We start from the raw sequence: 26,846 nt of genomic DNA, 5'->3' as shown, positions 1-26,846 counted from the left end.
CGACTCTTGGTTTCAATTCTCTCTCTTTCTCACTAAAATAAATAAATAAATCTTTTTTTTTTTTTTTTAGATTTTATTTATTTATTTGACAGAGAGAGACACAGCGAGACAGGGAACACAAGCAGGGGGTAGTGGGAGAGGGAGAAGCAGGGTTTCCGCGGAGCGAGGAGCCCGATGCGGGGCTCGATCCCAGGACCCTGGGACCATGACCTGAGCCGAAGGCAGACGCTTAACGACTGAGCCACCCAGGCGCCCCTGACTGAGGTCAGTCTCAATTGTTCACTTACCTGTATGTCTTTTATCAATCCAGCCATCCACCTACCTCCCCGACGTTCCAGAAATATATACACGCGGTGCCGGCCGGTGAAACACGCACATGAAAGGAATATGGGGGGACCTACCTAGTCCCTCTCACATCCTTTTGGGCCAGAGATCAGGCCGCGGCTATACTATTCCCGACTCGGGTCTCTCGCAGCACTGCTGTGGCTCCTGCTGGGCCTCGGATCCAGTCGGGCTGGGGTGGCAACCACCAGCAGATCACTGGGAGACACGTCGCGGCTGGGAGGACCGTGCAGGAGCAGGACGGAGGACAGACGCAGCTGCCTCTTCTCGCCGGAGCTTCGGCTGCTGCAGGAGCACTCCCAGGGCAGGCAGCGGGTTTCTGGAAAGGCGAAATCATTGGCCTCATCCCTTTGTGCTGCGGGGCGAGGAGCCCATTGCCAGCGGAGGCCACCTCCCGCCGGGGTCCGCTGGCTTCAGGCCAGCTCAAGTTCCTGACCCGGAACCCGCCTCTGGTCCTCTCCTGCAAGTGGCTTCTCTTCCCTGTTTTCATACTTCATGCCCCTCCCCTGATAGGCTCAGCTGAATGCGCCTCACCTGAACGGACAACCAGGAATCGTCGAACAGGGTGCTTGTCAAAAGCGTTCGGTTTTTACCTTTTTTTGTATTTTCAATAAGACCAGAGACTCCCTAAGGATGTGGACTATGTCTCCACCACCAGGCGGGGGTGGGGGTGGGGTGCTCCCTGAGGGCGGGGGCTGCATCCCCCACCGCCACCCCAGACTGGGCCCTCCTCCAAGACGAGGACTGCTTCTGTTAGCGACTCCGTCCCCCAAGCTCTTGGCACACGCCTGGACCCACTGGCACTCACGCGACTTGTGATTCGGCCCCAGCTTTGGGTTGTAGTAAGCTGGGAACAGGGCGAGCTTCTCGCTCAGTGGAACCTTGGTGAACAGCTCTGACATCAGAGGCTGCTTCGTCGTCTCATTCTGCGGCGCAGTCCAGCTTGGCTTCAGACTTCCTAAGAAGCTCTGGGATTTTGTTGGAAGAGAAATTTTTGATACTTTCCCCTGGATGAGGTCCTGGGGGAGGGGGTGCTGCTTGTATTTGAAGACCACCGTATCCACCTCGGGGCTACTGCTTCCAGAGCTGGTTATCCCGGTCCCGCTCGGCAGAGACTCTGGGGAGTCTGAGACCTGAGTGGCAGGATCTGGGCAGGTTTCTAGTGAGGTTAAGGGCTGGAGGAGAAAACAGTCCATAAGGAGATTGTGGAAGCCTAGGGCTCCTTCCCGTGCCTTCTTGATTTAAACAAACAAAGTAAGCCAAGCTCATCAGCAGCAAGAAAGATTAGAATAGTTTCCTAACCAGGAATTGGCTCAACACTAGGGCAGAGGATGGTGGGTATGTCCACAGAGCTTCCGCTGGGTTTTTGTTTTTGTTTTTTGTTTTTTGTTTTTAACTAAAGAGAGATTTTAAACACTAGAAATTGGCCATCAGAAAAATAGGCATTATTTCCCAGCTATTAGACTGGCAAAAATTAGAAAGCTGCTGGTGGGATGGGGCACTATAGGGACCCTCATGCACTGCGGATGAGAATGTAGACTGGTACAGACATTCTGGTGAACCATCTGGAAACACTCAATTAAATAATATTACAAATACTCTGTGTCCCAGCAGTTCTGCTTCTAGGTATACATACTAAATGAGTTATTAGATAACTCCTTTTTAAAAAGTAGGTACACCAATGTTCCCAGCAACATTATTCACAATAGCCAAAAGGTGGATATAACCCACATGTCCACCAACAGATGAATGGATGGAATACTAGTCAGCCTTAAAAAGGAAGGAAATTCTGATATATACTACAACATGAGTGAACTTTGACGAGATCGGGCGCATTCAGGGTGGTATGGCCTCAGACAACATGAGTGAACTTTGAAACTTTATGCTAAGTGAAATAAGCCAGACACAACAGTACAAATCTTATATGATTCTACTTATCTGAGGTACCTAGAGTAGTCATAGAGACAGTAAAACAGAGAGGAATGAATAAGGCAGAAAAAATATTTGAAGAAATATTTAAGAAATAATAGCCATAAACTTCTCAAATTTGGTGAAAGACATCAATTTATAAAACCAACAAGCTCAAGAATCCTAAATAGAATAAGTACAAATAAAATCACACCCAGATGGGGTACCTGGCTGGCTCAGTTGGAAGAGCGTGCGACTCCTGATCTCTGGGTTGTGAGTTTGAGCCCCACATTGGGTATGGAGATTACTTAAAAAAAAATAAAATCTTAAAAAGGAAATGACACCCAGACACATCAGTCAAATTGCTGAAGTCCAGAGATAAAGAGAAGAGCTAGAGAAAAATGACACATTACATATAGGGGACAATGTTATGAATATAGCTGACGTCTCACTAAAAAAGAAAAAGAACACCAGAAGATAATGGAACATTTTTTAAGTGCTGCAAGAAAAAAAAAAAAAATGTCAACCCAGAATTCTAGGTCCAACAAAAATAGCCTTCAAAATGAAAGCTAAATAAAGACATTTTCAGATAAACAAAAACAGAAAATTCATCACCAGCAGAGAGATGTGCACTACAGTAAATGCTAAAGAGAGTTTTTCAGGCTAAAGAGAAATGACATCAGATGATATATATACATACAAATACATATGTTACATATATACATATATATTTTTTAAATATCTTTCCTCTTGGGGCGCCTGGGTGGCGCAGTCAGTTAAGCATCTGACTCTTGGTTTCAGCTCAGGTCATGATCTCGTTGTTGTGGGATTGAGTCCTGCGTTGGGCTCCGTGCTCAGGGGGAAGTCTGCTGGAGATTCTCTCTCCCTCTCTCTCTGTCCCTCCCCTCCCCCACTCATGCCTCTCTCTCTCTTTCTCTATTTTTCGCTCTCTGAAATAAATAAATCTTTAAAAAAATATTTTAAAAAAGAAAAATAGGCAAGTTTCCAGAGTATATGAAGAATTCCTACAACTCAATAATAAAAAGATAAATAATCCTAATTTTTAAAAGAGAGGGAAGCAAAAACTTGACATACTCTTCACAAAGAAAGACATATGAATGGGGGAGGCTGGGTGGCACAGCTGGTTATGTGTCTGACTCTTGGTTTCAGCTCAGGTCATGATCTCAGGGACGTGAGATTGAGCCCTGTGTCCAATTTTGCTCTCAGCTAGGAGTCTGCTTGAGATTCTCTCTCCCTCTGCCCCTCCTTCTCATGCTCTCTCTCTCAAATAAATAAATAAAATCTTTAAAAATAAAAGGGTGGGGTGGCGCCTGGGTGGCTCAGTCATTAAGCGTCTGCCTTCGGCTCAGGTCATGATCCCAGGGTCCTGGGATCGAGCCCCGCATCGGGCTCCCTGCTCCGCAGGAAGCCTGCTTCTCCCTCTCCCTCTCCCCCTGCTTGTGTTCCCTCTCTCACTGTGTCTCTCTCTGTCAAATAAATAAAAAAAATCTTAAAAAAATAAAAGAAAATAAATAAAAGAAAAAAAAAGAAAAACAGGCTCAACAAGAAAAAGAATAGGTCATAGAATGAGATAAATGACCCAATCATATTTAAATAAAGTTTAAATGCATATATTAAAAAAAAAAATCCCTACTTTGCCAAGAAACATACTAACAAAAGATGGTGGATAGGAGAATGGGAGGTGAGTGTAGAGATAAAAGGGAAAAATAAATAAATGAAAGATGCAAAGGCTTTGAATGAACCAGGGCTTTTTATTAAATTAACCCTCTGCACATGAAATCCAGAAAAGAAAAAAAACAATAAAATGTTACTGCCTTATTTTTAAAAATCTCTTTGGAGTTAAGTAGTACTACTTTACATCTTAGATTAATGAGAGAAGAACAAAGGCAGTCTTAAAAAGTCGCAGTAATATTAAAATAGCAGCTAATGCTTCCTGAATCCTATGTGGCAGGCGTCACTCTCCACATTTTCATGTATTCTTCCATTTAAGCCTCAAAGCAATCCACTGGTAAGTACTATTATTAAAATTCCATTTTTAAAGATTTTATTTATTTATTTGAGAGAAAGAGAGAGAGAGTGCAAGAGCAGGAGGAGGGGCAGAGGGAGAGGGAGAAGTGGACTCCAGCTGAGTGCAAAGCCTGAACAGGGGATTGGATCCCAGGATCCTGGGATCAAGACCTACGCTGAAGTCAGATGCTTAACCAACTGAGCCACCCAGGTGTCAAAATTCCATTTTTTTTTAGATGAGGAAACTGAGGCTTAGGGAGAGAAGAGTGACTAGATGCAAGTCATTAGAGGAGACTCCAGGATCCAAACAGAGGCAGCCAAATCCCAATGCATACTCTTTACTCTTTTTTTTATTCCAAGAAAAAAGGAACCCCACATACACACACACATAAAATTTGCTACCTTAACCGTTTTTAAGTATACAGTAAGTAGTGTTAACAATACACCCATGTTGTGCCACAGACCTCCAAGAAGACTCCCCGCTTAGTAGGGAGCCTGACATGGAGCTCAACCCCACACCCATGAGATCATGACCTGAGCTGAAACCAAGAGTTGGACGCTTAACTGACTGAGCCACCCAGGTGCCCCTCATTTTTTTTAAAGATTTATTTATTTATTTATTTATTTATTTATTTATTTATTTATTTATTTGAGAAAGAGCAGGGGGATGGGCAGAGGGAGAGGGGGAAAGAATCTCAGACTCCACACTGAGCGCAGAGCCCAATGGGGGGCTTGACCCCACGACCCCAAGATCACAGCCTGAGCCAAAACCAAGAGTCAGGCACTCAACCAACTGGGCCACCCATAAATCCTTTGCCCATTTTAAAATCAGTTTATCTTTGGTGTGAGTTGTAAGAGTCCTTTATATATTCTGGATATGAACCCCTTATCAGATACATAGTTTGAAAATATTTTCTCCCATTTCACAGGTTGCCTTTTCACTCTGTTGATTGTTCAAGTTTGATATAGTCTCACTTACCTATTTTTGCTTTTTTTTAAAAAAGATTTTATTTATTTATTTGAGAGAGAGCACAAGAGGGGGGAGGGTCAGAGGGAGAAGCAGACTCCCCGCCGAGCAGGGAGCCCGATGCGGGACTCGATCCAGGGACTCCAGGATCATGACCTGAACCGAAGGCAGTCGCCTAACCAACTGAGCCACCCAGGCACCCTTGCTTTTTTTTTTTTTTTAAGTTTATTTGTTTGTTTGTTTAAGTAATCTCTACATGCAACATGGGGCTTGAACTCACCACCCTGAGATAAAGAGCCACACACTCTCCGACTGAGCCAGCCAGGCGGCCCTGCTTTTGGTGTCGTATCTGTGAAATCCAATGTCATGAAGTTCCAAAGCCTATTCTTTTTTTTTTTTAGATTTTATTTATTTACTTGACAGAGAGAGATAGCGAGAGCAGGAACACAAGCAGGGGGAGTGGGAGAGGGAGAAGCAGGCTTCCCGCTGAGCAGGGAGCCCGATGTGGGGCTCGATCCTAGGACCCCGGGATCATGACCTGAGCTGAAGGCAGACGCCTAACGACTGCGCCACCCAGGTGCCCCTCCAAAGCCTACTCTTTTAAAGGTGTTTATCGAACTGTGGCTGTAAACCTATTAATAAGTCATGAAATTAATTTAGTGGATTGTAACTGGTATTTTTATTTATTTTTTTTAAGATTTTATTTATTCATTTGAGAGAGAAAGAGAGACAGAGAGAACACTAGCAGGGGGAGAGGCAGAAGCAGACTCCCTGCTGAGCCCCGACATGGGGCTCGATCCCAGTACCCTGGGATCATGACCTGAGCTGAAGGCAGATGCTTAGCCAACTGAGCCACCCAGGTGCTCCAGGAACTGGTATTTTTGAAAGAAGAGAACAGAAGAGAATAAAAAATATCAAAGGAGTTACCATATGTAGTAAGTATGGCTCATCATTGTTTTAGAAACTCTTTTCCAGTGTGTGTATGGATGGATAAAATAAAATGGATTTCTACTGTGGGCTATGGTTAGGAACTCGAAAAGCATCACATTCTTCCATACTGCACTTGGACCTGGCAAAGGCCCAACAATGCCGAAGGTTTTCCAGTACTTACAATACAGTCATCACATAGCCTTTGGTGGGCCTGACTACAGTAAACACAAAAAAACCCGGTCTAGAACTGTCAGTACCGGGGCGCCTGGGTGGCTCAGATGGTTAAGCGTCTGCCTTCGGCTCAGGGCATGATCTCAGGGTCCTGGGATCGAGCCCCACATCCGGCTCCTGCTCAGCGGGAGGCCTGCTTCTCCCTCTCCTTCTACTGCTCCCCCTGCTTGTGCTCTCTCGCTCTCTCTGTCAAATAAATAAACAAAATCTTTAAAGAAAAAAAAAACCTTTAAAAAAATTAAAAAAGAACTGTCAGTACCACATTCATGTGGCATCTTAGTGTCTGCAAAAATAAAAAATCAGCTGTCACATTCAATTAATATTTTTGATGTGAATTTCATTGGTGATGTTTGTTTTGATTTCATAGTTGTATAAGAGTTATAAACAAAGATTTTATATATCTGGTTTTATGTTTGTATATATCTATGAAAGTTATTTACGGCTACAATGGGGATCTGAGAGAGTTTTCTTTCCTTCAACAGGTGTCCATACACGAATGGAGTTTGAGAAACACTGTTTAAGGGATGAACTGGGTTCAACACTGCCACAAAGCTCAGAATGTGACCTTATTTGGAAATAGGGTCTTTGCAGATATCATGAATCAAGTTAAAGTGAGGTCGTACTGGATCTGTGTAAGCCCTAAGTCCAATGACTGGTGTTCTTATATGAAGGCCACGTGAAGATCTACAGAGGAGAAATTCAAAGAGGGAGTCCTTGTGACAACAGAGGCAGAGGTTGGAGTCCCACTGCTACAAGCCAAGGAGCTCCAAGGATTGTTGGCAACCACCAGAATCTAGCAAGAAGCAAGGAAGGATCCTCCCTCTAGAGCCTTCAGATGGAGCACGGCCCTGCCAACACCTTGTTTTCAGACTTCTAGCCTCCAGAACTGTGAAAGAATCAATTTGGGTTTTAAGCCCCCAAGTCCATGGTGATTTGCTCCAGCAGCCACAGGAAGCTAACGCAGCAGGTGGGAACATGCTTAAAGATGGGGTGCGGAAGACGGCCATTGGAAAAGCCCTTAAAGTATAGGTCCATTCTCCTAGCACGCCTGCTCTTGCACAACTTGGGCTTCACAGGTGGGGATATCGAGGCTTAAGCGGCTTACTCAAAAGGAGATAGCAAGTCAGGAGAATAGAAGGGACCAGAAAGCAAGACTCCTACCACTGCCCCCTGAGCTGAGCCCTCTGGGGAAGTAGACCGCTCTACTCACCCCAGGGCTGGTGAATACGTTCACTGCAGAGGCAGACTTGACCTCCTTGATTCTAGAGATGGGTTGACTGAGCTCCAGCCCCGGGCAGCTGAGAAGGCTTGAGTGCCTCAGGTCGGGTACAGAGGTGTATCGCCTTGCAGCTTGAGGCTTGCAGGGAGGAGGGCTGGCCCCTTTCGTGGGTGTCTCCTGGTCGAGGCTGCTGTCTGTCTCTTTTGTCTTTGCGTCTCTGACACTCAAGAGCAAGTCAGATGTGGAGGATACCAATGCCATTGGCTGGAGATGCTGGGAAGGAGGAAACCAAACACAGCCTGTGGGAACCCAGCTCTGTCCACTTCCAGATTCATCTGCACCAAGGGGAGGTGCCGAGGAGAGGAGGAGGAGAAGGAAAGCAATCGGTATCAAAGTCTCTCTAATCTGAGGTTCTTATCCTGGGGTGCAGGGACTCCTAGAGGGTTCATGGACGGTTTCCCGGGATCTTTGGGCCACTTAAAACTGCAGTTTTAAAACACTATCTTTGTATACTTTATGGCAAGAGAGTATCATAGTTTTTATCAGTTTCTCAAAAGGCCTATGACCCTAGCAAAGTTATAAAATACAAAAAAAACCAAAAATATCCTGCTCTCATCCTGTTCCTTCAGGTGAGGGTTCAAGAAAAAGGAGATGGACCGGGCACCTGGGTGGCTCAGTTGGTTAAGCGACTGCCTTCGGCTCAGGTCATGATCCTGGAGTCCCGGGATCGAGTCCCACATCGGGCTCCCTGCTCAGCAGGGAGTCTGCTTCTCCCTCTGACCCTCCCCCCTCTCATGCTCTCTCTATCTCATTCTCTCTCTCAAATAAATAAATAAAATCTTAAAAAAAAAAAAAAAAGAAAAGAAAAGAAAAAGGAGATGGACCAAAAACCCAACTGACTCTTTCCACTGAGCCAGAAGAGACAGTGAAGCAGAGAGGGGCAATCCAAAGATTCGGACTGTAGGACAACGGGACTGCTGGCCCCCCGGCCAGGGCTGGTCCACACTTTGAGCACAGAGCGGGCTGGAAGGACCCAGCTGCGGTCCATCACCCCACATAATGGTGAGGGTCCTGCCTCCCTGAAGCCCTTCTCTGCAGCCCCCTCTCTCAGCTGTGCCCCTGGCCTGCTAGAGGGGAACATTCCAACCCAAACTGGGGTTGGGACCCATGAGTATAAGTAGTCCTGGCGCCTGCTCCCTATGTGGGGATCGTGCTCAGCCTCCCAGCTGCTTTTCCTCCCACCGGACAAGGTAAGAAGGGCAGACCAGTGAGAGTCTTCTGAAGGATGCCAGGCTCCTCGCGACTTCCAGGCTCACCCTCCTGTGGCCCAGCCCTTCGTCAGCCCCATTCATTCAGTGCATCAGGGCTCTGAGTAATGGTCTCCTGAGCACCCCCATGGGGCGGCCCCAGCTGGGGAAGGGTGCTGGGCACACACGCTCCCCTCCCAGCCGGGTTTACTTGTTTGAAGGTGAGGGTGGCGGCTTGATGTTTCTGCTGTGGTTTCTGTCGGCAGCTCTTCATGCTCTTGCCCCTCGCTTGCTCGCCCGCCGACTCCCCCTGCATCTCCACCTTCTTCTCCTTTGTTTGGAAGGATTTTTTCTCCTGTTTCAGCCTTAGGTCCTGGATCAGCTGCCTGTCCAGGAGGAACAGGGAGGGTCGTGGAGGTTAGGGATGGGCTACAAATGGGTATGCTCTCCCTGAGGGGGGGATGATGCTTGCCAAAGAGTGCAGTGTCATTCCCCCCGCGTGTCCAGCCTGCACAAATGATTGCAGGGCCCAGAGCAGAAGGTGGAGGGGACAGCCATGCTTCCCACCACACCATTCCCAGTCTGGGGAATAGCATCCAAGGAGTGATGCAAAGTCAGCCGCTCTACCCGAGGCCAAATCCCACACATAGCAGGTGCTGGGAAGAGGGTCTGGGTAGGTGGCCAAACAAGGGGCCCCCACATTGGACCACTTTATATCCCGGGCCTCTCTGGCCAATGATGTAGTGGGAATAACGCAGTCACATGGGTCAGGAGACAGGGATCCCAATTCCTCTTTTGTTATCGCCTACTATACGACTCCTTCTGTGCTCTGACTTCTCCGTCCATAAAATGAGGTGATGGGGGCGCCTGGGTGGCTCACTCGTTAAGCATCTGCCTTCAGCTCAGGTCATGATCCCAGGGTCCTGGAATCGGGCCCTTCATCAGGGTCCCTGCTCGGCGGGAAGCCTGCTTCTCCCACTCCCACTCCCCCTGCTTGTGTACCCTCTCTCGCTGTGTCTCTCTCTCTTAATTTAATTAAATAAATTAAATCATTAAAAAAAAATGAGGTGATAGGTAGGGATTGGACTGGACAGGATGAGTCCCTTCCAGTTCTTAGATTTCATGCCTGTGTGAATCCAAGAGGTAGCTCCCTGGGAATTCTGGGGAAGGGTGAAGGTGCCTGTCTCAGGAGCGAGTTTCTAGGAACAGCTACATATCTACTGAACACCCCACGCCAAGGAATCTTATGATTCCTGGTCCTTGTGAGACTAAAGCAAATGTTCCCCCTGGCAACTTCTGGGCTGGGGACTAAAGCTCAAAGACCCTCCTCACCATCCCAGGCTGGTCACCCAGAAGGTCAATCACGACCCAACGCGTCCCAGCACCCACCCACTTCGCCCAGAGCCTTCCTACCGGGCATATACCTCCCGAGCCCTGGAGGTAACAGTATTCTGAAAGAGGGAGTTGTTGTCCTGGAAAAACTTGTCATACTTCTCCGAATTCAGAGTAGGATAAATCAGGCGGAACCCCCCACGGTTCTCCTTCTCGTACTTCTCAGTTTTCTCCAACTGCACGGCCTGGAAACCCTTGACCTCCTCCATCCTGGGGGGGAACAGAACACAGGGCTGCCGTGGATTTTCTTGGGACAGAGCCTGGAAGGGATGTGCCAAGCTGGATGTCCCATGGGGCCAGGCCGAGGCCTTGCGTACAACAGTGGCCTGCCCGTATTTGCTGAAAGGAGATTCTAGCCCTCTTGGGACGGCCAATGTCATGATGCACGGAAAGCTGGTCAGAACGGTCTTTCTGACAGCTCACCAGACTCTCTCCTCATACAAAAACCCCCTTCCCCTTGGCTCAGTTCTGAGGAGGCAGACTGTCGCCACCTCCCCATTCACAGCCCCTATAACCCTCCTCTGGAGAACGGCAGCTTGTGTTTGGCTAAATTTGAGGGCTTCACGGATGTGCTTTTATGAGCTGCGATGATCTCATTCTCCCTCACAGCCCCTTGGGGAGGTGGAGGTCAGGGAGGGAGGATCGAGAAGCCCCTTTTACAGCAGGCAAACCGAGGGCACTGAGCCACCCAGGGCCAAGTCATGACCAAGAGGATGATTCAGGGGAGGGCCCCAGCTCTGCCCTAGCAGATGCTGCCTCCTCCTTGAGAAGTGGGGAGAACACTGGCACAGGGGAAGCTATTCTGGAATCCCAAGTAGCACACTCGCTGCACTCCAGCCCCAGGCCTGCCACTTCCCAGCGAGGGGACCTTGCACACAAGTCAGTTCCCCTCCCAGAAGCCTGGTCTCCTTAGCTCCAGCCACAGGACCATCCAATACCCCCTGCTACCAACCGTCCTCAGAGGGAAGCCAGTTCACAGGCAAAAGTGCTCTGAGAAAGCCAGTGCCCTCTGAACACAGATGCCATTGCCCCAGTTCCCAAAGCTCCGTCCCCAAGACTCAGCAGGCTCTGCTCATGGGGGCGCGGCGGTTGCCGCGGGGTCTGAAAAGCAACACAATCGTCTCCTCCGCCGGGTTCCGAGTCTTCAGACACTAAAATCACTCCGCAGAACCAAGGCGCCTGTTTACAGGCAAAATGCTGCCGTGCGGGGGAGCAGGGGACGCTCGCCCCCACCAATCCAGTGATACGGGGTGGGTCAGACTAATGTGTCTTTCTGTAAAAATCAAGCAACGGGTTTGTTTTTTGAAATATTTTATTTATTTATATGACAGAGAGAGATGCAGTGAGAGATCATGAGCGGGGGGGGGCGGGGGGTAGAGGGAGAAGCAGGCTTCCCGCTGAGCAAGGAGCCCGATGCGGGGCTCAATCCCAGGACCCCGAGATCATGATCTGAGCCGAAGGCAGATGCTTAACTGACTGAGCCACCCAGGCGCCCCATAAAGCAACGGTTTTATTTTTGGATTGGTAATCCCTAAATCTTCATGTTATATTAGTAAACTCATATCCATGATATATAGTCTGTCCATAACTTAATCTCCTATTTTTATGTGCCAAAAAAAAAAAGGCTCACAGTAAAACTGTACAAGCTGCCACATTCTGCAAATAGAAACTAATATTCCAAATAGGATTATCGTTTGTTAGAACTGGCTCCACTCCCCACCAGCTCCAAGCAAGATTCTTTTTTTTTAAATGTAATGACTTTTTTAAGTTGAGGTATAATTGACATAGAACATTCTGTTAGTGTCCCAGGTGTGCAAACACAATTCGCTATTTGTGTGTATTCTGAAATGATCACCACAATAAGTCTACTGAACATCTGTCCCATACACAGTCAACAAAAATTTTTGCGGGGGCGCCTGGGTGGCTCAGTCCGTTAGGCATCTGCCTCCAGCTCAGGTCAGGATTCCAGGGTCCTGAGATCGAGCCCCGCCGCAGGCTGCCTGCTCACCATGCGGCTTGCATCTCCATCTGCCCCTCCCCCTGCTCGTGCGCTCGCTCGCTCACTCTCTCTCTCTCTGACAAATAAAATCTTTTAAAAAAATGTTTTTTCTTGGGGCACCTGGGTGGCTCAGTCGTTAAGCGTCTGCCTTCGGCTCAGGTCATGATCCCAGGGTCCTGGGACCGAGCCCCGCATCGGGCTCTCTGCTCTGCCGGGAGCCTGCTTCTCCCTCTCCCACTCCCCCTGCTTGTGTTCCCTCTCTCACTGTGTCTCTCTCTGTCAAATAAATAAATAAAATCTTTAAAAAAAAAGTTTTTTCTTTTGATGAGAACTCTTAAGATCTTAGCAACTTTCAAATATGCAATACAGCCTTACTAACTATAGTCCCCATGCCCTACATTACCTCCTCCCCATGACTTATTTATTTTATAACTGGAAGTTTGTACCTCTTAACCCCCTTCACTCATTTTGCCCGCCCCCGCCAGGCAAGACTCTTCACCACCTCTAACACACACTATGTGTGTTAGAGGCACTCTGATGAACCTATTATTACACCTTATCTCATTTAATTCTACCTTATAGATCACCGGCTCCATTTCACAGAAAGAACACTGAGGCTCAGAGAAGAGACGTAAAGGCCACATAACTAGTACGTTGTCGAGGACCAGGACAGGCCAGTCTTACTGGGAGCGGGGAAGTCACAGAGAATGGGGTCCCCAGGGTGCGGGGGCACCTCTGTACCTGGTCTCCCGAGAACGACATTGCTGCCGGAATCGCCCCCGTTGTCTCTCCTCCTCCAAGACTTTCTTTTTGTCACAGTTTCCCAGGTTGATCAGGACCAAGGTGTCATAGAGCAGACTGTCTTTCACCTCTTTATCCAGCCAGGAGTCGGTGGAGAAGCTTGGAGAGTGGTTAACCTGTAAGGGCAGCAGGGGGCTGGGCTGTCCAGCGTGGAAGCAGAGAGCAAGGCCCAAACGCCACCTCCAGGGAGCTACCTAAGCCCAGCATGGGGCCCTGGCTACCAGATGGAGCGGAGGGGAGGGAGTCTGTACCGGAGCCATGGTGAGGAGAGGAGAAAGCAGAACCTCCTCTAGTTTAACCAGCTTCGATTTCAGTCCTTTCCTCTTGAGAAGCATCAGCGGCGCCCTGTCTTTGCTTTCCCTCCCCCTGGTGGGTGTGCTCTCTCGCTTACATAGCATGCCCTAAAGCAGAGGGAAGGGCGCAGTCCAAAGGACCAGGCTGGGAGGTGGGGAAGAAGCCAGAGTGATGCATTCTGGACCCTCACCAGGATCGAGGGGGAGGCAGGTGGGAGGAGGGAGAGGCCTCATTCCTGCTCACAGAAAAGACCAGATCATTTAGACGCAGTCTGTAACATTTGAAGACTTCTAGCAGTTTCTGAAGGCCTGTGCCTGGTGCCAATTCCGCTCTTTGTGTAAGAGCTCCAAACAGCCATCTTCTCCTTCCCACCTATACCTGGGAACAAGGGCTGGGAATGGAGGAAAGGCAAGGCCCCAGGAAGGGGACCCATGATTCTGGCTTTGCCCTCTGAAGACTCTGACTCTGTGCCAACCGGCCCTAGCACCTCTGACTTGGCACCTGGCTCCTCCAATCCCCACTTCCTATAATGAGGACTGAAGGGTCCCTTGAGGGCTGCTGAGCGCAGGTCTAATGGGGAAAAGAGACAGCCACCCACATGCTTTTTTTTCCTCCTCCATCCACCCTGCTGCAGGTCTGGGGAAGGTAGGAAATTCACTGAGTGGCTCCTCACCCATTCCCTTGGCCACAGACACCAGGCCACTCTCTGTTGGTGCTTGGACTTGAGTGGCCCAAGCCCCTGAGAGCCAGGCCTGGTTCTGATCTGGAACATCATCATCCAGCTTTGATGAAGAACACCCCTTTCTGGGAGACAATTCTGTGACAAAAAAATCAAGTTGTCTTTAGAGTCTTTCTGTGCCTGCGATCAAAGTTTCCAGGCCTGGGTGGACCTCAAGAAGGCACAAGGAACTCTCTAATTCCTGGCCATCTAACCCCCTCTGGTGGCCACTTCTCAGCTAAGGGAGGAGCCCTGGGCAGCCAGCACTGCCGCGGGATGAACAGGCCTGGCCAGGAAGTTGATTAAAATGATCTGGCTGAGCCAGGGATGAAGGGATGAGCCCTGACACTGGCTGACCCCAGGAACAGCAGTCAGTTCTCACCCCTCACCCCAGCCCCTCTACCTCCAGCAGCCAGGGCTTGAGTTTGTGGTCCAACAAAATATCAAAGCCCAGGATTTCAAAGCAAGCACTGTTGAGTGTGTGGTTGGGGAAGCAGGTGTGGTAGTTATGCTTGATGACGGGGTGGGCGGAGATGATCGTCTTGATGATGACATCCTCGATATCTCTCCAGATCTGCTCCATGTTGTAGCCATGGTTTTCCATGTACATGTTGAAGGTGGAGAGCTTCCTGGAAGGAAACCACAGGCCGTGAGGCAAGGGAGCCCACCTCTGGTCATCTAAGGCCATCTCCGGCGGGAAACCAGAAACTTCTGCAGACATTAAGTCCCCAGAGGTAATGGGGACAGACACCCAGGACCCAGGGTGACAACAGGGCTGTGTCAGCTCAGGAGGGGCCTGCAGGAGCCACAGGGCCACAGTACTTAAGCCTCCAACAGCCTAGAAGTGGGTGCAGATAATGACACATAAGACCTGGCTTGGGCACTAACACTGTGACCCAGAAAACACATGTGAGGCTGGGGCAGGGACTGGGTATTCCGGGGGGAAAGCTCAATGGGTGAATAAAAAATATTAAAAAAACCAAACACCCTACATGATGGTTTTGCTTTGATGGCAAATAGTTTCTCAACCTTTGGTGTTCATTAAAACACATAGGGAGCCTTTTAAGAACACCAATACCTGGGTCCCACCCCAGCCATCTGACAGGATTCTGGGGATGCTAAAGATACAGAAACTTTGCTTGAGGACTATCCACAAAGAAAAGGCAGCCCCGGGGCATTTCCACAGATAGGGTTACCAACTGTCCCAGGCAAACCAGGACAGTCCCGATTTTAGATAAAGAAGATGTGGTAGATATATACAATGGAATATTACTCAGCCATCAAAAAAATGAAATCTTGCCATTTGCAACGATGTGGTTAGAACTAGAGGGTATCATGCTAAGCGAAATAAGTCAGTCAGAGAAAGACAAATACCATATAATATCATTCATACGTGGAATTTAAGAAACAAAACAGATGAACATAGGGGAAGGGAGGAAAAATAAAATAAGATGAAAACAGAGAGGGAGACAAACCATAAGGGACTCTTAACTCTAGGAAAGAAACTGAAGATTGCTGGGAGGGGGGATGGCATAACTGGGTGATGATGGTGAGTGCATGTGATGTAATGAGCACTGAGTGTTATATGCAACTGATGAATCACTGACCTCTACCTCTGAAACTAATGATACACTATACGTTAATTACTTGAATTTAAATCAAATAAAATTTTAAAAAATAATAAATTTTTTAAAAAAAGAACTGAAAGTCTCACATCCTGGGAAACCCCTCAGTCACAGGCAAACTGAGATGACCTGTCACCCTATTACAGAGATCAGAGGATGTCTATGGTTCATGAGGAAACATCTAAAGGGGTGCTCTGCCAAGATGTCCAGCGACAGATGAATGGATAAAGAAGAAGTGGTGTGTATATATATATATATATATATATATATATATATATATATACACAATGGAATATTATGCAGCCATAAAAAGGAATGAAATCTTGCCATTTGCAACTACGTGGATGGAACTGGAGGGTATTATGCTGAGCGAAATAAGTCAATCAGAGAAAGACATGTATCCTATGACCTCACTGATATGAGGAATTCTTAATCTCAGGAAACAAACTGAGGGTTGCTGGAGTGGTGGGGGGTGGGAGGGATGGTGTGGCTGGGGGATAGACATTGGGGAGGGTATGTGCTATGGTGAGCGCTGTGAATTGTGTAAGACTGTTGAATCACAGACCTGTACCTCTGAAACAAATAATACATTATATGTTAAAAAGAAAAAAGAAGGGCGCCTGGGTGGCTCAGTTGGTTAAGCGACTGCCTTTGGCTCAGGTCATGATCCTGGAGTCCCTGGATCGAGTTCCGCATCGGACTCCCTGCTCGGCAGGGAGCCTGCTTCTGCCTCTGACCCTCCCCCCTCTCATGTGCTCTCTCTCTCTCATTCTCTCTGTCTCAAATAAATAAATAAAATCTTAAAAAAAAAAAAAGAAAAAAGAAGAAGATAGCAGGAGGGGAAGAATGAAGGGGGGGAAATCGGAGGGGGAGACAAACCATGAGAGACTATGGACTCTGAGAAATAAACTGGGGGTTCTAGAGGGGAAGGGGTGGGGGGATGGGTTGGCCTGGTAATAGGTATTAAAGAGGGCACGTTCTGCATGGAGCACTGGGTGTTATACGCAAACAATGAATCATGGAACACTACATCAAAAACTAATGATGTAATATATGGTGAGTAACATAACATAATAATAAAAAATAAATAAAGGGGTGCTCTGGTCAGCTCTGAGCTGGGTCATACAGAGAGGAGGCAAATCTGACGGGTCTGAGAGACAACGGTGGGGACATATCCACACCCACTCATAGGCACAGAGCTGAAATGGGAAGTGGGAATGTGAAAGGAAAAGACGCAGGGGCGTGAAGAGGAAAATAAGACAAGAGACATGGCTCACAAGACATCGAAGAGCTCACTGGGCCCCAGCCAGTGGAGCCAGAAAGGAGGAAGCAGGGGCGGTCAGCCAATGCAAACTTGCTAAGAGCCTGCTGTACACGCAAAGCTCGGGAAATGAGAGAACCCTAAGAAACTGCCCCCCACTGTCATGGGAAGCCTAAGGACCATTTGGGGGGTCAACACACATGAAACAACCAAGGATGCATTTATACAAAGACAGATTAGCAAAGGCCGCTCAATACAGAGGCCCACTTTTGCCTCTACCTGCCATTGTTGGGGAATAGAGTGTAGCACCTAAATGAATTTTCCAGATCGCTTGAAGCCAAACCATTCAAGTGCAAAAAAAATGTATTTAATTTGCTTAATTGGGAAATAAATTTTCCCAAAATAGATTATACACTTCCCTGCCTTCTTATAACAGACACTGCAAATCATAACATAACCTCTTCTTGATGACTCGGGCACATCAAAATGAATATACATTATTCTATAATTTCATAATGCCCAGTGGTTAGCCAATTCAATTTAACACATCAGCTATGTGCCAGGCACCCTGAAAGATGCAGAGGACCTGGTCTCTGCCCCCAAGCCCTGCCAGATTTCCAGTCATTCTGCCTCCCCTCCTTCACTGCTCCTGCTGAGTTTGCGGCTGCTGGGGGGTTTACCGGGGACACAGTTGGCCTCATGCTGAGGATGGGGGAACTGGGAGCAGGTGAGGCAGTCAGCATGAGAAGCAGATCGCCTCAGAAGATGGGGAAGAGGAAGAAGAGGAAAGGTGAAAGGAAAAGGGAGGGACAGAAAGAAAGAAGGACCCTGCCTGGCACATGGAGGCACCCAGAGGCCAGGGCGCCCCTCTAACCCTCAAGGAGTTTAAGTACAATTGAGAACACATGATAAACATGTGCACCAAGCCAAGAGCAGTTATGGGCTATGGCTGATGTTGACCAGAGGGTGGTGGGAGTCCAGAGATGGGAAGGTTCCTGTGGGTGGTTTGACTCAGATTCCACAGGTTCGTCCTCAGAGATGGACCCCAATTCTCTCATCTGATTAAGTGAGCAAACAGAGGCTCAAAGAGAGGACTGGCTGCACAGTGGCTATATGGTTGGACCAGGACCTAGAGCCAGATCAGAGAAGGCAACATGGAAGCCTAGTGAGCCAGAAGGTCCTTCAAGGATGTTCTCCCATGTTTTCGGTTAGAGCTGAGCAAAGATGGAGAAGTGGAAATGAGCAAGCCTATATATGGAATGGGAGCCACCGAGTGTCCTGGTGGAACACCACGGAGTGGACAGACAGACAGTGTGGCCTAGTGGTGAAGGGTAGAGACTCAGGAGTTTTCGTTGCGGCTCTCCTACCTCCTAGCTGTGGAAACTTGGGCAAGTTACTTAACCTTTGACACCTGTTTCCTAATATGCAAAATCATGCTGATAATAATAATTCTTACTTTAGAGTGTTGTTGTGAGGATTAGATGGGCTATGGTGTGTCTATTTCTTAGACCAGTGCCTGGCACCTAGCAAGTCCTCAACAAAGAGAATGCGGACCACCAGTGTAGTAGATTAACAATGGAAAGTGGTGTCTGGTCAGATTACAGTGGAGTGAGCAGAACAGTTTGAACTTGACGCTCTAGGCACCTGGGAGCCACATGGGTATGGAAGTAATGACTAGAGAAGCCCCCCTTTATCAGGAGGGGGTATGTTCCAAGACCCCCAGAGGATGCCTGAACCCATCCATGGAGAGCACCAAACTCTACATGTACTGGTTTTTCCTATACATGCACATCTATAATAAAGGTTAATTTATAAATTAGGCACAGTAAGTGATTCACAGTAATAACTAAAAATAAAATAAAACAATTACAACAATACACCATAATAAAAGTAATGTGAATGTCATCTCTCTCTTGCTCTCAAAATACCCTCCAGTAGGGCACCTGGGTGGCTCAGTTGGTTAAGCGACTGCCTTTGGCTCAGGTCATGATCCTGGAGTCCCTGGATTGAGTCCCGCATCGGGCTCCCTGCTCGGCAGGGAGTCTGCTTCTCCCTCTGACCCTCCCCCATCTCATGTACTCGCTCTCTCTCATTCTCTCTCTCTCAAATAAATAAATAAAATCTTTAAAAAAAAAAAAATACCCTCCAGTACTCTACTCGCCCTTCTTATGATGATGATAGGAGATAATGAGATGTCTACCTGATGAGATAAATAAGGTGAATGACGTAGGCACGTGACATAGCATTAGGCTACTGTTGACCTTCTCACGATCCATCGGAAGGAGGATCATCTGCTACCGGGCCTCAGTTAACCACAGGTAACTGAAACCGTGGATAAGGGGAGACCGCTGTATACGGAATGCAGAATACTACCAGCATCCACCTGCATGGGGGTTATTGCTTCTGAAACCCATTCATACATGTCATCTTGATAGGTCCTTAATGGTATATCTGAGGCTGGCCAGCCAGGATTCATATGTTACTGTCATTTTAGAGATGAGAAAATGGAGGCACAGAGAGGTTGAAGCCTGGAATTAGGGAGGAGAGCAAGGAGGCTGAGCATGCATCAGGTCTGAGGCTGAAGCGAGGCCTGGGTCTGATGGAAAGGAAGGGACATGGGGACATCTGCAGGAGGAACATTCAGAAGCCTCCTGCTTCTTCTCTGTGCCCTCCCCTGTGGCTTAAAGAGATGGAAAAGAGGGAAAGTCTTGGGGCTTACTTAAACTGGTAAAACAGAGGAAGTAAAATGGTAGCCTTCAGTCTGGGGTAAAAGAAAGTCCCCCTACTCTCTTTGGTGAGAGAACACCAAACTCTCTAATCCTGCAGGTCCAGAGGCAGAGAGAGGGAGGCCGGGCAGGGGAGCCGGTTTGGAAGGCTGGGGTGGGAGCAAGGAGCGAGAAAACGCTGAGCTGGAGGCAACAGATGTCAGGGTGCTCTGAGGAGGGATGAGCCTGGAGCTCAGGGAGAGGGGGTAGGGTGGAGGCCAGGGGAGCAGAGCAGGAGGGCAAGGCCTCACCTTGGAGGGGAGAGAGGTGAGGAAAAAGAGGAGGAAGGCAGGAGGGGGTGCAGGGCGGCCGAACAATACTACACACTCTCCCCTGAGTCCTGGCACCCCCTAACACCCCCTCCGTCGTGGCCTGAGAGCCCAAAGCCTGTCGTCGGGGTGTCTTCTCATAAGAGGAGGGAAGTGGGGGCCCTTAGGTTACATGCCTTCGGACTGAGGAAAAATCACAGTAACCACAGGCAGTGTCCCCGTGGCTATCATGGGTCATTTGAGCCTCAGAGTGACCCTGGGAGCTGGGCAGGGCACGTAGGACAGGAGAGGGCAGGACAGGGCATCTCGCTGCCCTCACCTTACACACCAAGGGGTGGGGGCTCAGAGAGCTGAAGACACTGGCCCAGGCGGACTCAGCTGGTGAGAGGCAGGGCCAGGCCTGAAAGCCAGGCCTCACTGAGCACGGCTCTGGGCCCGGGCCACAGCAGCGAAGGAGGCTGAGCTGGTGCCCGCGGGCCGGGTGGGGAGCCCAGGAGGTGGGAGAGCTTCGGGCAAGACGGGTGCTGGCGTCCTCTGGAACAGGGGAGACCTCCCCTTCAAGCAGGCTTCAGCCAGTGCTTTTCCATTTGCTTTTTGGAAGTCTGCCACCAGGGGAGTTGTGAAATTTCACGTGCCTCTCTGATGCTTTGAAGCCAAACCGACTGCGTGTTTATCAGTCCTTTGAAGTCCGGTGCGGGGGACAGAGCATGCGTCTCGCAATCCGACAGACCTGCCTTCTCATCCCGCTCTAGCATTTACGGCCATGTGACCTTGGGCAGCTTAACCTCTCAGAGACTCAGTTTCCTTGTCTGTAAAATGGAGATGGTACCTAACTCATAGTTCTGCACCTGCAAAGGGCAGATTACAACGCCTTTGTCATAGTGTGGGGAAGATGCAATGGGGGGGGGGTGCCTGGGTGGCTCAGTCGTTAAGCGTCTGCCTTCGGCTCAGGTCAAGATCCCAGGGTCCTGGGATCGAGTCCCACATCGGGCTCCCTGCTCCGCGGGAAGCCTGCTTCTCCTTCTCCCACTCCCCCTGCTTGTGTTCCTGCTCTCGCTATCTCTCTCTCTGTCAAATAAATAAATAAAATCTTTTAAAAAAAAAAAAAGGTGCAATGGGGGGAAAAATGCGCAGAGCCCCCAGCACGAGCCCCACCACCACCGGGGGCCTTAGTAGGTACCGCCTTCCCTTCCCCTCGTACCTGGTCATGTTCACTTCCTCCAGCTCCCCCTTTTTCCTAAAACTCAAATGACACAGGATCAGACAATAACATGAATGTAATAACTGGGAAGACACTCATGAAATCTTCCCATTTCTCCCCTTCTGGGGAATCTCAAAGCCAGCCAGCCACAGTGAGCCCACACCAGGCAGCATGATCATTCGAGAATCTCTGTTGGAACAACACCCCAGAAAACCACAGGCCAAAGGAACAACGGCCTGACATGTCCTTCTCCCTTGGCAGACTAAGAATCGATAAATATCTGCTGGTTTGGAAATGTCAGAAGGGCCCAGTGTAAGAAGCGTATGTTTGGGGGTGTATGTGTTGTGTGTGTGTGTGTATCCTGCTGGGGATGTTCATCTCTCCTCCTCCCAACCTCCTAGGGTTTACGATGTAGCCTTCTTTTAATGATTAACAGCCAGAGGGCAGAGAATAAGGAGGCAAAGAAATATTTGCTGAGCCCATGCGACCCAAGATGGAAACACTGACGGGGACGGGCTGGGTCTGAGCTCTGAGCCTGGCAGGGCAAGGAGAGAGAAGTGAGGCAGCCGCCTTACCTCTTGCTTCCGGTGTGAGCATCTCGAATGAAATTGGAACTGTGCTTATTAATGGAATAATTAGTCAGGTGCATGCAGATATCATCCTGGGGAAAGAGACACAAGTCTGTGGGGTCAGGAGGTAGGGCAAGCCTCCTGCTTCTTCTCTGTGCCCTCCCCTGTGGCTTAAAGAGATGGAAAAGAGGGAAAGTCTTGGGGCTTACTTAAACTGGTAAAACAGAGGAAGTAAAATGGTAGCCTTCAGCCTGGGGTAGAAGAGAGTCCAGCTACTCCTGAGATTGGGTGGTTCACTGCTTGGGAGACATTTCAGGAATCCTGGGGGGTCATAGAGTGCAGGAAGGGGGTGGGGGAAAGACAGGGGCTCGCCCATGGCCTTCTCTCCTCCAGCACCACAGGTCTGGGGCACTAGCTTCGCAGTAGGGCAGATCTGGCCATGAGTCGCAGCCTCATCTCTTCCCAGTTCTGTGACCTTGGACAAGTTCCTTCAACTCTGAGTTTTCATTTCCTCATTTGTAGAATGGAGATGATAATCTCTATTGCTGAGGGCTCCTAAGAGGGCTAAAGGAAAGGATGTCTGGACGTCTGCAACCTGGCACATAGTAAGTTTCAACCAATGACAGCCATGTCCACAGTGCCTTGAGAATGTGGACTGAACTGGGATTTTTCATCCCCGTAAGGAGGAAGGGGCAGGGCACATCCCCTGAGCTCACCAGGTTGTCTGTGCTGGGGTGGGAGTAAGAGGTGGTGGCGAAGCGTGCTAGTCCTTCGTTGTATGCAAAAATCCTCAGAGGGTCACAGGAGGTCATCAGCACATAAATCCGTAAGTCGAACTTGAACCCATCAATGATAAAGGGCTGAGAGGAGGGAAGAAAAGTCACATAAGCCTCAGAGGAGAGATTCAGACTTGAAGATTAGTGCCTGATCTTGGTTTTGCCTGGTACTACAGAGTGCGGGCTTGGCTGGGGCCAGGGAGGAGGACAAGGCGACTTGACCTGTGGGAGTCACTAAACCCCACTGTGCCTCAGTTTCCTACAGCACAAGAAACTGCCTCCCAGAGATCTCCTGACAACCAAGCAAAGTAACATGAAAAAGTCCTGTGATGGGGCGCCTGGGTGGTTCAGTCGGTTAAGCGGCTGCCTTCCGCTCAGGTCATGATCCCAGGGTCCTGGGATCGAGCCCCACTTCAGGCTCCCTGCTGAGGGAGCTTCTCCCTCTCCCTCTGTTGCTCCCTCTGCTTGTGTGCTCTCTCTTTCTCTCAAATAAATAAATAAATAAAATCTTCCCAAAAAATCTTTAAAAAACATTAAAAGTCCCGTGATGAAGGACATGTTGTCACCATCTAGGGCTGTGTTACGTGGCCGTTCTGCAAGAGTGCTTCCTGCAATCCTGGCCAGTCCTTTCTAGTCCACACACACTTCCAGAGGGCTCCCTCCCTGCGGTGGGCTATATGCCACTGTGACCTTTGACCTCCAGCTATGGAGCAAAGCCGGTCACCATGATCCCTCCAGGACTACTGCCCTCTCCCAAATGAAGTGGGACAACCACAGACTAAAGGTGCCCTCCAGCTGTCATCTCTAGAGGTGACGGGCCAGCCTAGTAAGGCCAGACCAGCTACCAGGGTACAAGGGTGAGGGATGCTCTGGCCCAGACACATGTCCCATCCCTGGTCAGAAGGCCTGGTTTGACAACTTTCAAGGCAGAAGACAGGACTCGGCTTTGCCCGTCGCCTGCCTCATTTCCCATAGTGCAGCGGAGCTAGAGCCTGAGGTTGTTGTGGGCGAGAAAGAAATGATCACAATGAAGTACCTTTGAAATATAGAGTTGACAGATCATATCCTCTCCTGGCTTGATATCTTTCACCGTCCGGGTGATGAATATACCTCTCCCTTGGCAGCCCGAATCCGGCTTACAAATATAAGTCTTATTTTTTCTTGACCTGCTGTAGTTCTGCAAATCCCCCCAGCTACCAGAGCAGCAGGGAGGGAACGAGATACACCGTTAGCGGGGGGAGAAGTGAAAAGGAAGGCTAGCTCTTTATTTAAAAAAAAAAAAAAAAAAAAAAAGGCAACAACAACAAAAAACACTAAAGCTATCTAATGTGACAAAGCTCCAGAGTCAACAGACACATGTCAGGAGATCTGGAAACAAGAGAGACAGCCATGCACATGCACACATGGTGGAGAGAGTGTGGGCTTCGGAGGGAACTCGGGCCTGGATTTAAACCCAGGTGACACCACTCACCCAACTGTGTAACCCTGTGCAAGGACTTGACCTCTTTAAGCCTCAATTCCATCATCTACACAATGAGGATAAGGACACCTGTCTTCTGTGGTGGTTAATTACGTGACAGAAGGCAGGCAAGGTGCTGATACGTGCTGCATGCCCCGTGAAGGTAGCTGCGATCCAAGTATTTTGGCTTCCTGGGTTTGCAGATAGGAGATGTGGAGTTCTGCACGTGGCTCTAGCCCTGACCGGCGGTGTGACCTTGGATCAATCAGTCTCTTCCCCTACTGTAGGCTTCAGCTCTTCCCCGGGAACACCTCCACTCCAGCCAGAGTATCAGAGCGCAACTACTATCCTTGAACACATTCTGAAGAAAGTATCTTCAGAAGAAGGAAACCGATTTAAGGCATTCTAAATCTCAGTCTTGCTACACTTCTTGTTTTGCATTGGAACTCATTGGTATGGTGACCCCTGGCGACGTCCCTTCACTGCAATGTTCTTCAGTGGCCACTGAAATCTGGAGGTGCCCACTGGCCTGAAGGCAAACATGTTTCCTTCTAAGTTGCTTATGAGTCCTGAAAGTTGTTCTGGACAAGCTAGGGAAGTCTGGGAATCCTGGGGCTCTTGGTTTGGAAAAGCACTGGGCACAGAGGACAGAGTGGGATTCTCACCATGTGAATAGAATTCCAATGGCAATGCTTCTCTGCCCCCCTCCTCCTCATCCCAAAGACCAGACTGTACCCAGGTCACATTCATGTTATCTCACACTCCCTCTGTTTCTTGCTGGTGTGGTCCAGAGCATTTTGTGTACTAAGCATGGATGCCCAGTTTCAAGATGGATAGAGTGAGGCAGAAGACTGAGAAAGGCTGGCTGCCATCCATGGTCCTGCCATGGAACAGAGGCCAGGTGTCCCTCCTGGCTCCTAATCTGGGCACTAACCATTATCTCACTCCCTCCAGAAGTGCTCAGGGTCCTTAAAATTTCAGAAACTGCACAGTTAAAAGGTTGGAACAAGTTCAGAATCAACAGTGTTCAGGGTCAGAACAAATTCTCATCCCAACTGCAGGTGCAGGCTCCAAGGCACCCAGCCCCTAAATGTCATCTAATTTTTTATAGCAGAGCCTTGTGTTCTCTCAACCTTGGACACACCCTTAATCCCTTCTCTTCCAAGAAAGGAAGAGAGAGATGGGAGATCCTTTGGTGAGGGAAAGTAGCACCGGGAATCCCGAGCAAGAGGGAAATGGAAATCGGGGGTGGGTAGTGCAAAAGGAACACAGGTGGTCACTCACTCAGCAGGAAGACACCAGGTCCTAGGGAAGAAGTGGAAATCCTTAGGGAACATCTTTAACATGCGGCTCATATTCCTGGCCAGCAAGTCCTTGCGGCAGATTTCACTCATTCCAGGGAAGTGATTGATTTTCTGCAAAGGGAGCCAGAATTCATGAACAACGGGGGCCATGGGAGTACCCATGAGATCCCCTCGGGGGACAGTCCTAAAAGGGGGGGGCCCACTGGGTAGATGCCACACTTCTATTGAGACCCAGCTCTGCCCCGGACAATACCTGGTAACTTTTCATCTCCATCACCCTCTCCAGCGACACTGAGTAGTCCGTCCAGTAGAGAGTCCAGTCATTGGCCTCCCCTCCCTCTTGAAGGCCATACCGCTGGGCGGCCCTACGCACTGCCATGGAGGTGGAAAAAGAAAGGCCTGTTAGCCCAGGGAGTGGGGGAGGAGCACGGGGTGGGGAGGTTATGCTTTTAGGTGCTCACAGACCCTGCACTGAAGAGAGACACCGCAGCTCGTTGGGACTGGAAGCCATCTTGCCTGGTCTGAACACACCATTGCCAAGAAAGGAACATGAATAGCTACTGAGGCGCATAGCCAATACCCGGTGAACCCCACAGAAGATTATCTGGGAAGAATGTTTTACCCGCCCTGGTTTCCCCTTGCCAGGAAGTAGGCTTCTGGCTTTCCTCCAAACACTAAGCACAGAACGTTCAGGGAATATAAACTAATCCTTAACATCAGCCAGAGCCAAGCTTAATTAGGAAGGTAAATTGACAAAAAAAAAAGTATACAATGCATTTCAAAACCACATATATGCTATCACATCCTTCTTTCCCTGTCCCTGTTAGCATTAGTAACTGGGAGCTGACTCCAGCACAGATTCAAACGCCTTCGAGGGCCTGGAAAGGAAGAAGTGCCTATGGTGACCCAGGGGAGTCAGGACCAGTGTAAAACATTCAAATTTGAAATCCATACAATGGGGGCGCTTGGGTGGCTCAGTTGGTTAAGCAACTGCCTTCGGCTCAGGTCATGATCCTGGAGTCCCGGGATCGAGTCCCCGCATCGGACTCCCTGCTCAGCGGGGAGTCTGCTTCTCCCTCTGATCCTCCCCCTCTCATGCTCTCTGTCTCCCATTCTCTCTCTCAGATAAATAAATAAAAAATCTTTAAAAAAAAAAAAAAAAAGAAAGAAATCCATACAATGATAAGGCTGCTCTGTAGTTCGAGATAGGTCTGTAGGTCATCTTCAGCCTGTGGACTGCCAGTCTCTAACTCGTGCTCTCACAAGGAGAAACAGCTGCCTTCTCTACAAATCAGATTCCCAAATAACCCTACAGAGGAACTATAGAGAGCTGAAATATACACCACTGTGGTCAAAACCCACATTTCCTTGGAATGAGATTCCCAACTTCCTCAAATAGTTCATTGAGGAAGGAAACAACGGGATGTGGAGACACCCCCTTTCCATCCTCAAGAATATACAAGAGTAACCCTTCCCAACCCTTTGGGGGTAATCCACTGGGTCCCCATCGTGGATCCCTTGAATGCAGGTGCTCACCGCTC

General features: G+C 49.0%; 1 protein-coding gene across 1 annotated transcript; it reads right to left on the bottom strand.

The window, feature by feature from the left end:
* Positions 1 to 416: 416 nt before the first annotated feature.
* On the bottom strand, positions 417 to 25,733 carry TTLL6 (tubulin tyrosine ligase like 6). The gene is made up of 12 exons (XM_035027386.1): positions 25,559 to 25,733; positions 25,286 to 25,416; positions 23,579 to 23,735; positions 22,483 to 22,626; positions 21,773 to 21,858; positions 14,480 to 14,705; positions 13,005 to 13,180; positions 10,286 to 10,474; positions 9,084 to 9,258; positions 7,617 to 7,898; positions 1,151 to 1,517; positions 417 to 661 (listed from the first exon to the last, which is right to left on the bottom strand). Exons 1-12 carry the CDS (start codon positions 25,682 to 25,684, stop codon positions 450 to 452), a joined length of 2,271 nt encoding a protein of 756 aa, XP_034883277.1. The 5' UTR covers positions 25,685 to 25,733; the 3' UTR covers positions 417 to 449.
* Between the last annotated feature and the right edge of the window lie 1,113 nt (positions 25,734 to 26,846).

Source organism: Mirounga leonina, unplaced genomic scaffold (assembly GCF_011800145.1).
Source record: "Mirounga leonina isolate KUSES-001 unplaced genomic scaffold, KU_Mleo_1.0 Mir_200, whole genome shotgun sequence".
In the NCBI taxonomy this organism is placed as follows: Eukaryota; Metazoa; Chordata; class Mammalia; order Carnivora; family Phocidae; genus Mirounga; species Mirounga leonina.
Note: the sequence above shows the minus strand (reverse complement) of the source record. Positions and strands in the feature narration are given on the sequence as shown.

Coding starts and splice junctions, on each gene's coding strand:
- TTLL6 (XM_035027386.1), bottom strand. CDS start 25,684: ATGGCAGTGCGTAGGGCCGCCCAGCGGTATGGCCTTCAAGAGGGAGGG. Junction 23,736..25,285: donor ACCTGGTGTCTTCCTGCTGA/GTGAGTGACCAC, acceptor CTGCTCTGGTAG/CTGGGGGGATTTGCAGAACT. Junction 13,181..14,479: donor TCAAGCCCTGGCTGCTGGAG/GTAGAGGGGCTG, acceptor CTGCCCTTACAG/GTTAACCACTCTCCAAGCTT.